This window comes from Alligator sinensis, unplaced genomic scaffold (assembly GCF_000455745.1).
Source record: "Alligator sinensis unplaced genomic scaffold, ASM45574v1 scaffold572_1, whole genome shotgun sequence".
In the NCBI taxonomy this organism is placed as follows: domain Eukaryota; kingdom Metazoa; phylum Chordata; order Crocodylia; family Alligatoridae; genus Alligator; species Alligator sinensis.
The window spans coordinates 878,351-892,903 of NW_005842288.1; the positions used below are offsets into that span (position 1 = coordinate 878,351).

General features: G+C 41.1%; 1 protein-coding gene across 1 annotated transcript in view; it reads left to right on the plus strand.

Annotated features, from left to right (window-relative positions):
• CAB39 (calcium binding protein 39) overlaps window positions 1–14,553 on the plus strand; it is a 71,031-nt gene that overhangs the window by 53,062 nt on the left and 3,416 nt on the right. Inside the window, exons 4-7 of the mRNA XM_006028078.3 lie at window positions 6,732–6,850; window positions 9,592–9,760; window positions 10,501–10,560; window positions 11,257–11,321. Coding sequence (XP_006028140.1) covers window positions 6,732–6,850; window positions 9,592–9,760; window positions 10,501–10,560; window positions 11,257–11,321 — 413 coding nt within the window. The remainder of the gene's footprint in view (window positions 1–6,731; window positions 6,851–9,591; window positions 9,761–10,500; window positions 10,561–11,256; window positions 11,322–14,553) is intronic.

Below are 14,553 nucleotides of genomic sequence, written 5' to 3' on the forward strand. Positions count from 1 at the left end.
CGGGCTCCCGCGGAACCAAACAACACAGCTAATAACCAACACCCAGGAAAAGTCCAACCTGCTTAATGGTTACTTCATGTCGGTCTTTCATCAATCCAGCGGGACCGCCCTGCCTAGCAGGATGCGGGATGGCCAGGGGAGGGCGTATTTATACCCAGTATTGGTGTTGATCTAGTAACGGATCACCTCGACAGGCTGGGCACCTTCAAGTCAGCTGGTCCTGACAGATTACACACTAGAGTACTCAAGGAGCTGGCAGGTGTCATAGCCCAACCATTGGCAAAAATATTCAAAAATTTATGGTGCTCAGGTGAAGTACCTGAAGACTGGAAGAAGGCCAATGTGGTGCCCATCTTCAAGAACAGGCGGAAAGTAGATCCCGGGAATTACAGGCCAATCATCTTGACCTCAATCCCTGGTAAGATTCTGGAGAAAATTGTCAAGGAGACCCTTCTGGATAAGCTGGCTACGGGCAACATCCTGAGGGATAGCCAGCACGGGTTTGTTGCGGGTAGGTCTTGCCTGACCAATCTCATCTCCTATGACCAGGTGACATATCTCCTGGACAAGGGAGAAGAGATTGATGTCATATACCAGGACTTCAAAAAAGCCTTTGATCTGGCATCTCATGACCTCCTCACGGAAAAATTGGCCAACTGTGGCCTTGGCTACACCACAGTGCAGTGGCTGGGAAATTGACTCTGAGGTCAGACCCAGAAAGTAGTGGTCAATGGCAGCGCGTCATTATGGTGCTCCGTGACCAGTGGCATCCCCCAAGGCTTTGTCCTTGGACCAGTTCTCTTTAACATCTTTATCAACGATGTGGGCATTGGTGTCATCGGCGAACTTAGCCAGCGCACTTCTGACACTAAAATTTGGAACATTGTGTCCACACCTGAGGACAGGCTAGTGATCCAAGCTGACTTGGATAAACTTAGTAAGTGGGTGGACATGAACCTGATGATGTTCAATACTGATAAATGCAAAGTACTCCACGTCAGAGGGGCTGGAAACCCACAGCATACTTATTGGCTCAGCAGTGCTATGCTTGCTAGCACCACTGCTGAAAGAGACTTGGATGTCATGATTGACCACAAGAGGGACATGAGCCACCAATGCGATGTCACAGCTGGTAATGCAAACAAAACCCTGGCTTACATGTATAGATGCTTCTCAAGTAAATCTCAGGATGTCATCCTCCCATTGTACTCGGCCTTGGTGAGGCCACAGCTGGAGTACTGCATCCAATTCTGGGCTCCGCAATTCAAGAAGGATGTTGAGAAGCTTGAGAGAGTCCAGAGGAGAGCCACGCACATGATCAGAGGGCAAGAGAATAGGCCTTATGAAGAGAGGCTGAGAGCCATGGGACTCTTCAGCCTGGAAAAGCACAGGCTCTGGGGGGATCTGGTAGCTGCCTATAAATAAATAAGGGGTGTTTATCAGGATCTGGGGGAACATCTGTTCACCAGAGCACCCCAAGGAGAAACAAGGACCAATGGTCATAAACTCCTCCGAGACCGTTTTAGACTGGACATAAGAAAAAAATTCTTTACTGTCTGAGTCCCTAGGACCTGAAATAGACTCCCTCCAGATGTGGTGCAAGCACCTAGTTTGGACTCATTCAAGAAACACTTGAATGTTTTTCTTGCTGGGGTCCTTTGACCCTAGCTGACTTCCTGCCCCTAGGGCAGGGGCCTGGACTTGATGATCTTCGAGGTCCCTTCCATCCCTAACATGTATGACGTGTATGAATTCATAGCTTAAACAAGGCATGCATACCTTTGATTGGGCCAGGCATTTATTTGACTCTGTATCATGTCAGTGGGGGGGATTTACCTGTATTTGGTGGCAAGGGAGTGTTTCCTTTGACTTGCACCATCTTTCTCTAATGTATTTTCAATCAGATATCATGATGATATGCTCCCAGAACAATATAAAAAAAATGCTTTTAGGTCTTAGCTAAATAGTTGTCTCTAAACAGCCAATTTTTACAGCAAATTAAAGTTGTTTAGAATATTATACATAGAGGCAACATTTTTCATGTAAGGCAGTCAGAAAAACTGTATAAAATTATTCGGAGATTAGAAACTTGTTAGTCAGTTCCTGGCTGCCTTGCAGTAAGTAGAAAAGACTTGCTATTTGAACTATTTTTTCTTTAAAACTCCTTTTGCATTGTCCAACAGTTTGGACAACGCTGGCACTGTTTTTACCTTTTACCTCTTAGAATCATGACTGCTTGCATGAGGTTCATTGTGTTAGCTCTTGTTGAACCATGACATTATTTGGAAGAAGTAGATGTTTCTAACAATAACTAGATTTGATATTGCTCTGTACCACTACCAGCTGAATTATATGAAAGATGAGAAAGTGATTGTAAATCCAGAGTGAATCATGGGATTTGGAGCAAAATTGTCAATATTAGTGGATGAGACACGATATGAATGTTATGTGGCATTTGAACAAAGCAAATTCTGGAAACACTGCTCTACTCGTTACCAGAACAAAGCATTCTGATGCTGCTTTGACCTGGCTTTCAATAGAATTGTGATTCAGACAACAAACCTTTACAAACCAGGGAACATTTATAGCTTGATGGTAATACGATAGCAAATGGTCCAAACTAAGTAACAGACAAACGTGATGTTTTTATGTCTGCAGTCAGAGGGCTGTCATGTTGGGCACCTGCTACAGGGTGCCAAACCAGGAAGAGGAGGTGGACAAAGCCTTTTTTAAACAACTGATGGAAGCTTCCAAATCACAAGACCTGCTTCTCATGGGGAACCTCAGTTATCGGGACCTCTGCTGGGCAGAAAATATAGCATTGTACAAGGAATCCAGCAAATCCTTGCAGGGTTTGGGAGGATAACTTTTTGATACAGATGGTAGAGAGGCCAACCTGGGGGGGTGGATCTTCTTGACTTGCTGCTCACAAACAGGGAGGAATTAGTTGGGAATGTGAAGGTGGAAGGTAACTTGGATGACACAGTTATCATGAAACGATACAGTTCTAGAAAAGGTCAAGCAACAGAATAAAGACATCGGACTTCAGAAAAGCAGACTTTAACAAACCCAGGGACTTAATGGGCATGATCCCCTTGGGGGCAAGTCTGAGGGGAGGAGTCCAGGAGAGCTGGCTATGCTTTTTGAAGGCCCTCTTAAGGGTGCAGGAGTAAGTTATACCGATGCAACAGAGGAGTGGGAAGTGCAGCAAGAGGCTAGCCTGGCTAGACAGCAATCTCTTCAATGAGTTGAAACTCAAAAAGGAATCCTACAAAAAGTAGAAATGTGGTCATAGTACTAGAGAAGAGTATAAGGGTATTGCACAGGCATGCAGGCATAAAATTAGGAAGGCCAAGGCACAATTTTTAATGCAACAGGCAAGGGACATAAAAGGCAAAAAACAGGATTCAAAAGTATATAAAAAATCAGAGGAAGCCCAAGGAAACCATACGTCCCTTAAGGAATGTGGAAGGCAATCTAGTTACAAATAATGGACAGAAGGAGGAAGTCTTTAATGCCTTTTTTTACTTCAGTCTTCACAAATAGGGGAAGCTACCAGATGACAAGTGCAGTTGATATCAAAGATGGGGAAGGAGGCAAACAGCCTAGAAGAACAGGTTAGGGATTACTTGGAGAAGCTTTCAGGTCAACAGGGCCAGATGAAATCCATTCTAGGTTACTGAAGGAAGTGGTTGAGGTAATTGCAGAGACATTACCTATCCTCTTTGAAAATGTATGGAGGTTGGGTGAGGTCCTGAATAACTAGTTGAAACTCAAAAAGGAATCCTACAAAAAGTAGAAATGTGGTCATAGTACTAGAGAAGAGTATAAGGGTATTGCACAGGCATGCAGGCATAAAATTAGGAAGGCCAAGGCACAATTTTTAATGCAACAGGCAAGGGACATAAAAGGCAAAAAACAGGATTCAAAAGTATATAAAAAATCAGAGGAAGCCCAAGGAAACCATACGTCCCTTAAGGAATGTGGAAGGCAATCTAGTTACAAATAATGGACAGAAGGAGGAAGTCTTTAATGCCTTTTTTTACTTCAGTCTTCACAAATAGGGGAAGCTACCAGATGACAAGTGCAGTTGATATCAAAGATGGGGAAGGAGGCAAACAGCCTAGAAGAACAGGTTAGGGATTACTTGGAGAAGCTTTCAGGTCAACAGGGCCAGATGAAATCCATTCTAGGTTACTGAAGGAAGTGGTTGAGGTAATTGCAGAGACATTACCTATCCTCTTTGAAAATGTATGGAGGTTGGGTGAGGTCCTGAATAACTGAAAAAGGGCAAGTATAGTGCCCGTATTTAAGAAAAGGAATATTCATCCTTGGAAATTTTCAAGAGCAGTTGGACAGACACTTGGCTGGAATGGTTTAGTCGGGGATGATCCTTCCTTGAGTAGGGGGCTGGACTAGATGATCTTGTGAGATCCCTTCCAGTCCTACTTGTCTGGGTTTTCTAAACAGTTATTTGCTACTTACTTAACATCTGCATTATTGTATTGTATTGCAGAGTCACTGACTGTAAGTCAGGAGCTGCCTCCATGGCCCAGCAGGTGGGACCCAGCATGGGAGGGCAGAGCAGGGCAGCGAGATTTTTTTGCTGCCACCATTGCTGGGACCCTGATACCAGCTGTGCCACTAGCAGCGTGAGGAGTAATAGGCAGGGGTGGTGTGCACTGCCCTCACCTTCTCCTGCTGCTAGCTGCTCATGTGCCATGCCACAGCTTTACTGCACTGCCTTGGTCCAGCCACCACCACCATTCCCCTCAGGCCGCAACTCTATTCTGGAAGGGAGGTGTGGTGAGAGGCAGTGTGGGCAGTGGAGGGGATGGAGGCGGCTCCTGCTCAGTCCAGCCAGGCTGCAGCACCATGCCCACTGTGGATACAGAAATCGGGGTGTGTGGGGGGGAGGGCACATGCATACTTACCCCTTCCCCCACACACGGGGCAGGGGGAAGTGGGTTGGGAGTGAGGGGCACTGGCAGGACTGGGGTGTGCAGGTTGGGAGTGAGGGGGGCTTCAAATCCCAAAAGGCTGAAAATCATTGCTCTAGAAGACCCGCTAGATACCAACTACCATATTGTTTGATTGTGAGTCAGCTTTCACATAATTTGACCCCAAATTTTCAGGTTTAATTTTAGGAAAAAATCTTTTTCCCCAAATGTAAGTCCAGAACTACAGGTAAAGATCATAAACTGCTCTTGCCCTTACAAAATCCCACAGAAGAATGAGATGGCCAAGGAAGGGACCCAAATAAAAAAATACACTGAAAATACTAAAACTACACTGATAAATTGTGATTTAGTATTTTTATTACATGCACAAAAATATCACGTATACAAAAGTCCAGATCAGCAATGACCTAATTATAGGTCAACACTGCATGTAAGTAGAGTATGATTTTTATGGTCCTTTTGGAGGGGAAAAGTGATCAACTGTTAAAAATGGAGCATTATAATATATATGCAGATAGGAGTTTGCCCTTTGAGCATTATTTACAATTCACAACGACAAGCATGCTGTCAGACTTGCTAATTTTACATTTTATATTGACTTTTAATGTGAATTTCACAAGTGAATAGAAGACCATTTTCTGTGGTACTGTGGGTTGGGAGTGAGGGGTACTTGCAGGGCCAGGTGTCTGTGGGTTGGGAGGGGCAGCAGCGGGGAGGGGGGTCTGCAGCTTGGGAGCGAGGGGTAATGAAATGGGCAGGGAAAGGGCACCAGCATATCACTGCCCCCCACAATCATATACCTCCCCCTTCCCCACCCCCCACACGACAGGTGTCCCCTACTCTATGTGCATTTCTACCAAAGGTTCTCAAATATTTTGATTCCCTACAACCATTTCATATGTGCAAAAGCACTCGTGGCACTTCAGCCTTCAGCTGGATACCCTACATACAAACCTTTGCTAAAGAAATGAAACCTGGGCCGTGCTGGTGCCCCTCACTCCCAACTTACAGCCCCCCCCGGCCCTGCTGGTGCCCCTCACTTTTGACACGCAGCCCGTGCTCCCTCCAGCCGTGAAGTGTCTCTCGGCTGCTTCTCCCCTGTGAGCACAGGCACCAGTCCCAGTGCCGCTGGCCGGACCATGCAGCCCCCTGCTGCCCCTGGGACTGCACAGGCACCTCCCATGTCCTGCTGCAGCCCCAGCACCTGGACAGTTTCCCCCAGCAGAGGAAGGCACCATCATCCCCTCCACACACCCTGCCATGCACCCCCACAGCCCCTCTCTCCCACAGCCCCCTGTATAGTCCCTAAGCCCCGGCCCTCCAACCCTGCCCCCCATAGACTTATCTGCATGCAGCTGCCATGGCTGCTCTTACCCCCCCAACCTGGCTGCATGCCAGCCACATGTGTGTGTGTTCGTACCCTGATGCACATAATGCCCCTGCCTCCAATCACAGTCCCCACAGCCCCAAGCAGCTCCTTGCTAGGGCAAGCCAGGAAAAGCTTTGAAGTTGAGCTGACCAAAATCCTGGACATTTGACCATATTTGGGAAAAAAAAACCAAAAAAACACTTGGATGGAGATGGGAGGATCCAAAAAGAGGACATGACCAGGAAAAGCTGGACATATGGTAACCCAAGCATAGAGGCCAACTTCGATGCAAAGCTCACTGTCCACAAAGTGTAAAGACACTAGGTTTCATTAAATATAGTTTGTATGGTATAAACAGGTACTATAAATAATATGTTCAACTGCTTACATTTTTTTGACAGGGTAAAAAAGATGTTGCTCAAATTTTCAACAACATTCTCCGAAGACAAATTGGTACAAGAACTCCCACAGTGGAATACATCTGCACTCAACAGAATATATTGTTCATGCTATTAAAAGGGTATGTATAGTTTTCAGCATTAAAAAGTTTTTAATGCAAACCACTGGAGGGTTTTTTATTCAGGAAAAAGCAGGATATTGTTGGTAAAATGTTGCCCCCTCCTTTGTTTTGCATTTGTTTGCCACAGAGTCTGTAACTTATCTCAGAAGCAGAAGGAAAAGGAAAATGTGGGTAACATGATATTCATATTACAGTATTGAGTAAATTATATTCCTGAACAAGAAAAGACATTGTAAGAACTGAAATTGGGCTAAGATCATTGTTGTAGAAGTAATGCAGCAATTCAAACTTTCCTTTTGCTGTATTCACCTGACTTACAGTTCAAATTATTATTTGTTATTTTAGTTATGAAGTGTTTATGTTTTTTATTTGTTTTAAACTTCTGGCTAAATCAACTTGCTGTCCTATCCTCTGGCTTATTCCTGTAGCTCTTGCTTCAAAGCGATCCAGGTCTGTAGTTGCACTTCCTCACCAACTCGGACTTGTCCAAACAAAGAGTGATTCAATGCACATGCTGCATGCCTTGTGTTTCTTTCTCTCTTTTTGTTGCATCTTCATTATTGTATTGCAGAATCACACTGCATCAGTTGTGTAGCATGTCTGGACTTGCATACGTCCAAGAAGAGGGCAGCTTAAAAGAAATTGTTATAAAAAAGCACCCCCCCACGCCCACCACACACGCATCCTTCTTCCTACTTGAATTGTAATACTTAGTTTTATTTAAATAAATAAAGAAAATACTAAAAGAATGTACAAGAGGTTACAGTCTCAATATATCACTTTGGAGTAGGGTGGGTAAACTGATCAGTTGACTGGTCAAATGTCAATTGACCGCATATTTTTTGACTAGTCAAAGATTATAGCAATTTTACAAGGAAAAAAAAAACTATATATTTTTTTTAGTTTTCTTGACATAAAATATGATTTTTTAAATTGTTTTTCTTACAATCTTTTTAATGAAAAATGTGAGCTTTTTCTGTGTATTATTTGGACCTATTGGCAATTTTTTACAATCTTTGACCGTTTTTTGACCAGTCAGTTGTCCAAACTTCAGGTAACTGGTCAAATACTCTACCCTACTTTGAGGTGAGATTGATCACTCCTATAGAGTATGTATAATATTGTACAACAGAGTAAACATTTTTAAAACATTGACATTTCAAACATCAGATTGGTAGCAGTAGTTTTAACATTTATACTAGTGAGTATTTTTCAAGGAAGCTTTCGTATATTAGTGTATTTGTGTACTGCACCTGGCATGGAATGAGAATCTTAAAAAAAAAAAAAAGGTGTAAATTAAATAGTTTAACTGTCCTTGAGACAGGTATTGGCCACTTGTATTGATAGCTTTGAAATGTAAGGATAATATTTATTTTTTGGATGTTTAAATATCTGGTTTTTGTTTTTTCCTCTCCATTTATCCCTCATTACACATTGACCATTGGAGAATTTGTGAAATCTAGTAGACCTAAGCTGCACGGTGTTCAAATAATGTCGTCTTTTCATTCTCTTTGTTTATGCCATTCTTAGGAGCTTGTAGAGTATAAAACATGCTAATATTTTGTTCTACATTAGACCAGGAGTTTGCATGTAATGTCCCAACAGTAGGCAAGAACACCATGCAAGTTCCTTGCAAGTTTAAAAAAATATAGTGTACCACAGGGTACTTTCAATTTTTCTTACGTTACAACCCTTGTTTTGAGAAGAACCAAGACTTAAACAGTAGAAAATGGAAATGGTATTATAGCATAATTTAAATGTAAAAATGGTTTTAATAAACTTTTTAAAGAACTTTTTTCAAGTGTTTGGCATAAAAAAGACAAAGAAACCAAGGCAGAAAAACCTAGTTTAAAGGTACATGTTCTGTATCGGGGGTTGTCAATGTACAGCCCCACAGATTGGATCTGAGTTAAACAGTGAGGATCTGTGCCAGGACCGGACATCTTCCAGCTGCACCATTGCCAGTGCTGCCTTTTGCTTCCCCTGAGCTTTGGCGTAAGCACAACTTCTGCACAATGGGGAGCTGCACTAAGGTTGGGAAGCTGGAAGCTGCATCCATGTGGCTGCCACTTCTCCCTCTGCCTTTGCCCCCAGCTTCCAGCTGTGGCACAGAAGTAGCAATATAGGGTAATATATGGAGCTGCAAGATATCCATAGATTGCAGGCAACTTGACTGCTACGTTTTGACAAATTTATATTTGCAATGCAAACACGGATTCTTTTGACCACATGAAATGGTCTTCTGTTCACTTGTGAAGTTCACCTAAGAAGTCAATATTGAATGTAAAATTAGCAAGTCTGGCGGTGTGCTTGGGGTTGTGAATTGTAAATAATGCTCACAAAGGGCAAACATTTCGGGTCTGTGTGGATGGTATCAGTACATGAAATTCTGTTATTCCTCCCTATCCAGAGCATCCCTTGACAGGAATGGTTAAATTTGTACATTAAGGGAAGCTTAGTATTTAAGTCAAGTTTTGTTTTGAGTGGGAGGCCATAGTCTAAATACACATTCGTATTTCTTGTGGCTTCCCATTTTAAGTGATTCATCAATCAATCATCTGGCTGAATTTTGCCTATTAAAACACCATCTGAAAGTGGAGTTTAAAGTGTATATGTGGGTGTGTGTGTATGCCTCCTAATTGCTATGTTTAAATTGCCTATAACAAACTATATTATTAATTGAATATTAAGTTGCAGTGCTCTAGTATTTAAGGTATTTATCTGGTTTTCATTTTTTTTAGGTACGAATCTCCAGAAATTGCTTTAAATTGTGGAATAATGTTAAGAGAATGCATCAGACATGAACCACTTGCTAAAATAATCTTGTGGTCAGAACAGTTCTATGATTTCTTCAGATATGTGGAAATGTCAACTTTTGACATTGCATCAGATGCATTTGCCACTTTCAAGGTAACTTGCATACCAAGTTAAAATGACATATTTTCCCAATATCTTCAATATGTTCCCCCAGATAATAGGTTAGTCATACATGGAATATGCATATGAGGACTGAAAACCAAATTTTGTAAAGCATGTGGTCAGTTAGCACCCTTCTGCTTTCCTGTTTCTTAGCAAATGTTCTACTATCAGGGTAACAGTTTTAATCCTAGAACTAAAGCTATACAACATATACATTTCTGTTATAATGCAGTTTCTTGCGTCAATTACTTGATTTTGTTCTATGTTAAGGTGGCTTAAATAATTGAACCTAATTTATTACATTATGGATGTAACTTTGTGTTGACAGAAACTTCAGCTGGCTGTAACCTAAAGCAGATGACCTAAAGCAGCAGAAGGATCAACATATAATGTTTACTTAGTAGTTTTCCCTGCACCATATTCTCTCCTGGGCACATACATGTAGTTTCTTGCTCATGATTGGGGTCCCTAGGCAGTAACCTGTCAAGCTGTTCAAATATATCTGTGAGAACTGCACGATACATAACAGATCATTTGCTAAATTGTGCTATGTGTTCCGTATCCATAGTCAAGAATCTGCAATTTCTAGCTTCCATTTTGCATTTAACACTATATCAAGATCCCTAATTAGATTAATACAGACTCCTTAGAGTTGCCTGGAATTGTTCATTTATGTTTAAAGCAGCTTTTAAAAAAAATAAAAATATTGTTTAAATATGTACCTTTTCCAGGATTTACTTACAAGACACAAATTGCTGAGTGCAGAATTTTTGGAACAGCATTATGATAGGGTGAGTAAAGATAAGTTATTTCAGACTTTAATTCAAAATTAAATTAATTCAGAGGTTAGCTTAGAATGTTTTCATGTTTGATATGTAATTTTCATTTGAGAGAAAAAGTTAATGTTTCATTTATTTAGTTAGATTCTTATTAATGACCCATGTTAGCTTATGTACAACATAAATCAAATTTTGTTTACACTGGTTTGTTCCACAGTGTTTAAAACAAGAATTCACTTTAAAACTCCAGCCTTTCAACCTAAAACACTTTAAAATGAGACTGAGATGGTGAGATTTTATAAAAGTTCCACTAGAGGGAATCCTTTCCTAATTTTTTTCTGTTCTCAACATGAGGTCTCTGCAAAGGAATAGTTGGTAACTTTGCTCCACCTGCTGGCCAGTTCTGAAATTAATATGAGGTTAGAGCATTTAATAATCTGTGAAGTTTTGCATAAGGAATAACCAGGTAACTGTTTTGAGAATAAGGCAAAATTCCCAAAAGAGCAAAAGATATATAAGTGTGTAAAAAGAAAGGGAAAAAAACTTCTAAAAAGGTCTTAATACTGAATGTTTTTTCTTAGATTTCTAAGTTTTTATTTACATTTTTGTTATGGATCCTGCCCCCCCTCAGTTTATTAAAATCATTCGGAAGCAGAGTGCTTGTGACACTTGGAAAGGTCCTGATTTTTCTCTTCATTCTCCATTCAGTTCTTCAGTGAGTACGAGAAGTTACTTCATTCAGAAAATTATGTGACAAAAAGACAGTCACTTAAGGTAAGATAGAATTAATTATTTATTGAAGGCAACGTTTTCTAAGGGTACCTCTAATGCCAGGGTGCACTGATTTAAGTTCTTCTAGGCTAAATAACTGATGTTAATCACAGTTTAAAACAATAGTAAAAAAACAAATTTTAATTTTGGTTTCTTTTAATCTTCATTGTGAATTTACAAGCAAGCATATTTTCATCAGTGTGCAGTCAGATTGGGTTCAGACACCTTGGGAACACACCAAGAGCCCATCTTTTACAGCACAACCCCATCTTCCATGAAGTGTTGTGGTGGAAGGGGTTCAGTTTACTTGGAAAAGCCATAAAGGGGAGCCAGAGAGGTAGGGACAACAGCAAGAGACCCCCCTTTTTTCCAGGTGTCATTAGAGGGGTTTTTTCCGCATGGTAGCGAGACAGGTAAACCAGCAATGGCATCTTCTAGTTCTTGGTTGTATCTGGTTAGATCAAAGGTTTTCAACCTTTTTGGGTCAGTGTACCCCCGGTGGCCGGACGTGGAGCAGTGTACCCCTGACAGCTAGATGTGGAGTTGGGGAGGTGGCGCATGGCTGAACGTGGAGCAGCAGCAGCCACTGCGTGCAACCTTCCCCTGCCCCCCGCGTCCAGCCGGGTGGGCAGCGCCTGTGCAGCATGGTGCATGGCACCACTCCATCCCCGCCTGCCTGTACCCCCTAGGGTCATCTTAAGTACCCCTGGGGGTATGCGTACCCCCAGTTGACAACCCCTGGGTTCAATGATGTTTCTTGATTGACGGCCTTATAACAGGAGATACTTGCTGATGTCCATTATCGAACAAATGCTAACTCATAAACATTTCCAGCTTGCATATGTAAGGGAGTCCTATTTCCTTGATTTCTTTTAAGACTAAATGATCAGTTTTTATTATTTTTCAGTAATTTCCAGGAACCTTTTTCCCCAAAAGCTGAGAGACCCCATAGGCATTGTGCAAATGCCACAGCCATCCATGCCGTAGAAAGGTATCTAAGAAATGAGTTAGGTTTGGTCCTCACAATACTTTTAGTGATATAACTATCATTAGGGGAATGTTTATATAATATAAAGTAGTACAACCATACTAGAGTGCTTATGTTGTGGTAAACATGGCCATTTTAATGGTATATCTCAATCTTGCAGTCTGCTATTTTTAAGCTGCTTTGCACAAAGTTCAGGGCACATGTGTGTCTGTAATCTCTTACCCTGGCAGCTTCAGCCTGTGTATCTGCTAAACATCCACGCACTGACAAGCTGTATGTTGTGTTAATTTTCCTTTAAAAAGTATGAGCTAAGAGTTAAGGTTTTGTGTTACACTGCAGTTGTGAGGAATCAGTATATCCTATATTATAGTATATCGTATGGAGCTGAACAGGACATGGTGAGGGTTGAATGTAGCATGTGTGGGGTTGGTATGTTAAAGATAGAAATCCTCACTGGATATACATCTTAGCTTCTAAGTCTCTGAGTGGATGCATGTTTTTGTTTAAGCAACCTTAACTATTTTATCTTATAGACTTTCCTTTTATTTTTTAAACTATATATTGAATTTAAATAGATTAGAAGATAAGTACCCCAGGGCAGTTCCAGGGGACTTGCAGTGGTATGTTTGCACCCCCTTCAACTCTGTAGTGCTCATTCAGTAAGCTCTCTGCCACAGAGCTTTGGTTTTGGCTGCCAGTCTCCATCGCAAGTCATGCGTTGTCCCTCTTCCCTTCCTGCCCCATGCCAGCAAGCTTTCTGCTTCACCCCCTTTTCAGAATCCTAGATCTGCTCCTGCAAGTGTCTTTTCCCCTTAAATCTTACATATGCTTGTACGTAGGGTAATGATTTCTCTTGGATATCTCTAGACTGATATCCGTAGCTGCAAGGGATAGGACAGAGCAATGGTCTTAAATTGTAGCAAGGGAAGTTTAGGTTGCATATCAGGAAGAATTTTTGTCGCTGTGAGGATGGTTAAGCCTTGGAGCCAAGCTACCCAGGGCGGTTGTGGAATCTCCAACCTAAGACATTTTAAAAAGCAGATAAGATAGGTACTTGACTAGGATCGTTTAGTCAGGGATGATTCTGGCTTGAGTCAGGGTTGGACTAGATGTTCTCCTGAGGTCCCTCCAAACTCTACTATTCTGTGATTAGGTAAGCATATAGAAACGGTCACTATGTTTATTTTGGGTAGGTTAAAGTTTAATTTTTTTCTTTTAAAAGCAAAAGTAATGTTTTGAAATTGCATGTATAATTGTGTGACTGTATAATTAGATTTTTCAATGCGTTTTGGTACCTTGTAACAGAGTTGGAAATTCGAGGATAATCACATTTTCACAGACATCCCAGATAAGATAGATTTTACCTAGCTTTTATAGTATGGTGAAGTGGATTACTTCATCCATTACATTATAGACTGTTTTTTGTTACCAGTTCTGGTGGAGTTGATTCTAAAGCCTCTCAGGTTCTTGTACCTAATTCGTAAATTTGGGGCAAAGATGCTTAGGGCTTTGATACAGTCTTTGAAAACATACCATTTTGTTTGCAATACTCAGAAATATAGATCATAGGATGATAGAGGAACTAATTATTGCCAAGCAAAAGCATTAATTATAGGAGTATTGGCAATGACTAGTGAAGGTTGACAACCACGATTTGCTTTCGCCTGGACAAACCAGTGGCTAACTTTAAAATAACAAAACAGAAACCCAATTAAGAAAAATGCTAAATACTCTTGTAGGGATCTCTAATGTTATTTAGCATTTTTTGATCACTGCCAACATTGCTTTTTTGGAGGTAGATGGTGCTAACTATAGAAAAGTTACAATTCTGGGAGTAGTATCTTAACCAATTTTGAATCCTTTCTGCACAAAAAACCTACTCAGCAACTTCAAAAATCATGTTGCATAAACATTTCTTGAAGTAGAAATTCATTTTCACGGCATTCTTATCAACTTGAACTTTTTGTTTAATGGAAAATAAACATAAAATGACTCTTGCATTTCTCAGGAGTGGTTGTACTTGGTACAGGGGGAGGCAGGCAGTATTTTCAGTAATACTAAGGGAAAAGCAGCTATAACATCAGAAGTCTTAACTGTAGAAAAAGTTAACTGGACTTGGAGTTGGATGACCACCTGCTTGTTTTACCCCTTTACCAGACTGTTGTCAATTATGCTTTGTGGCCCTTACGAAAAATTATTTTACCTTATCTGATGTTAATAATACTTCATTATTCTTTCACTCTTTC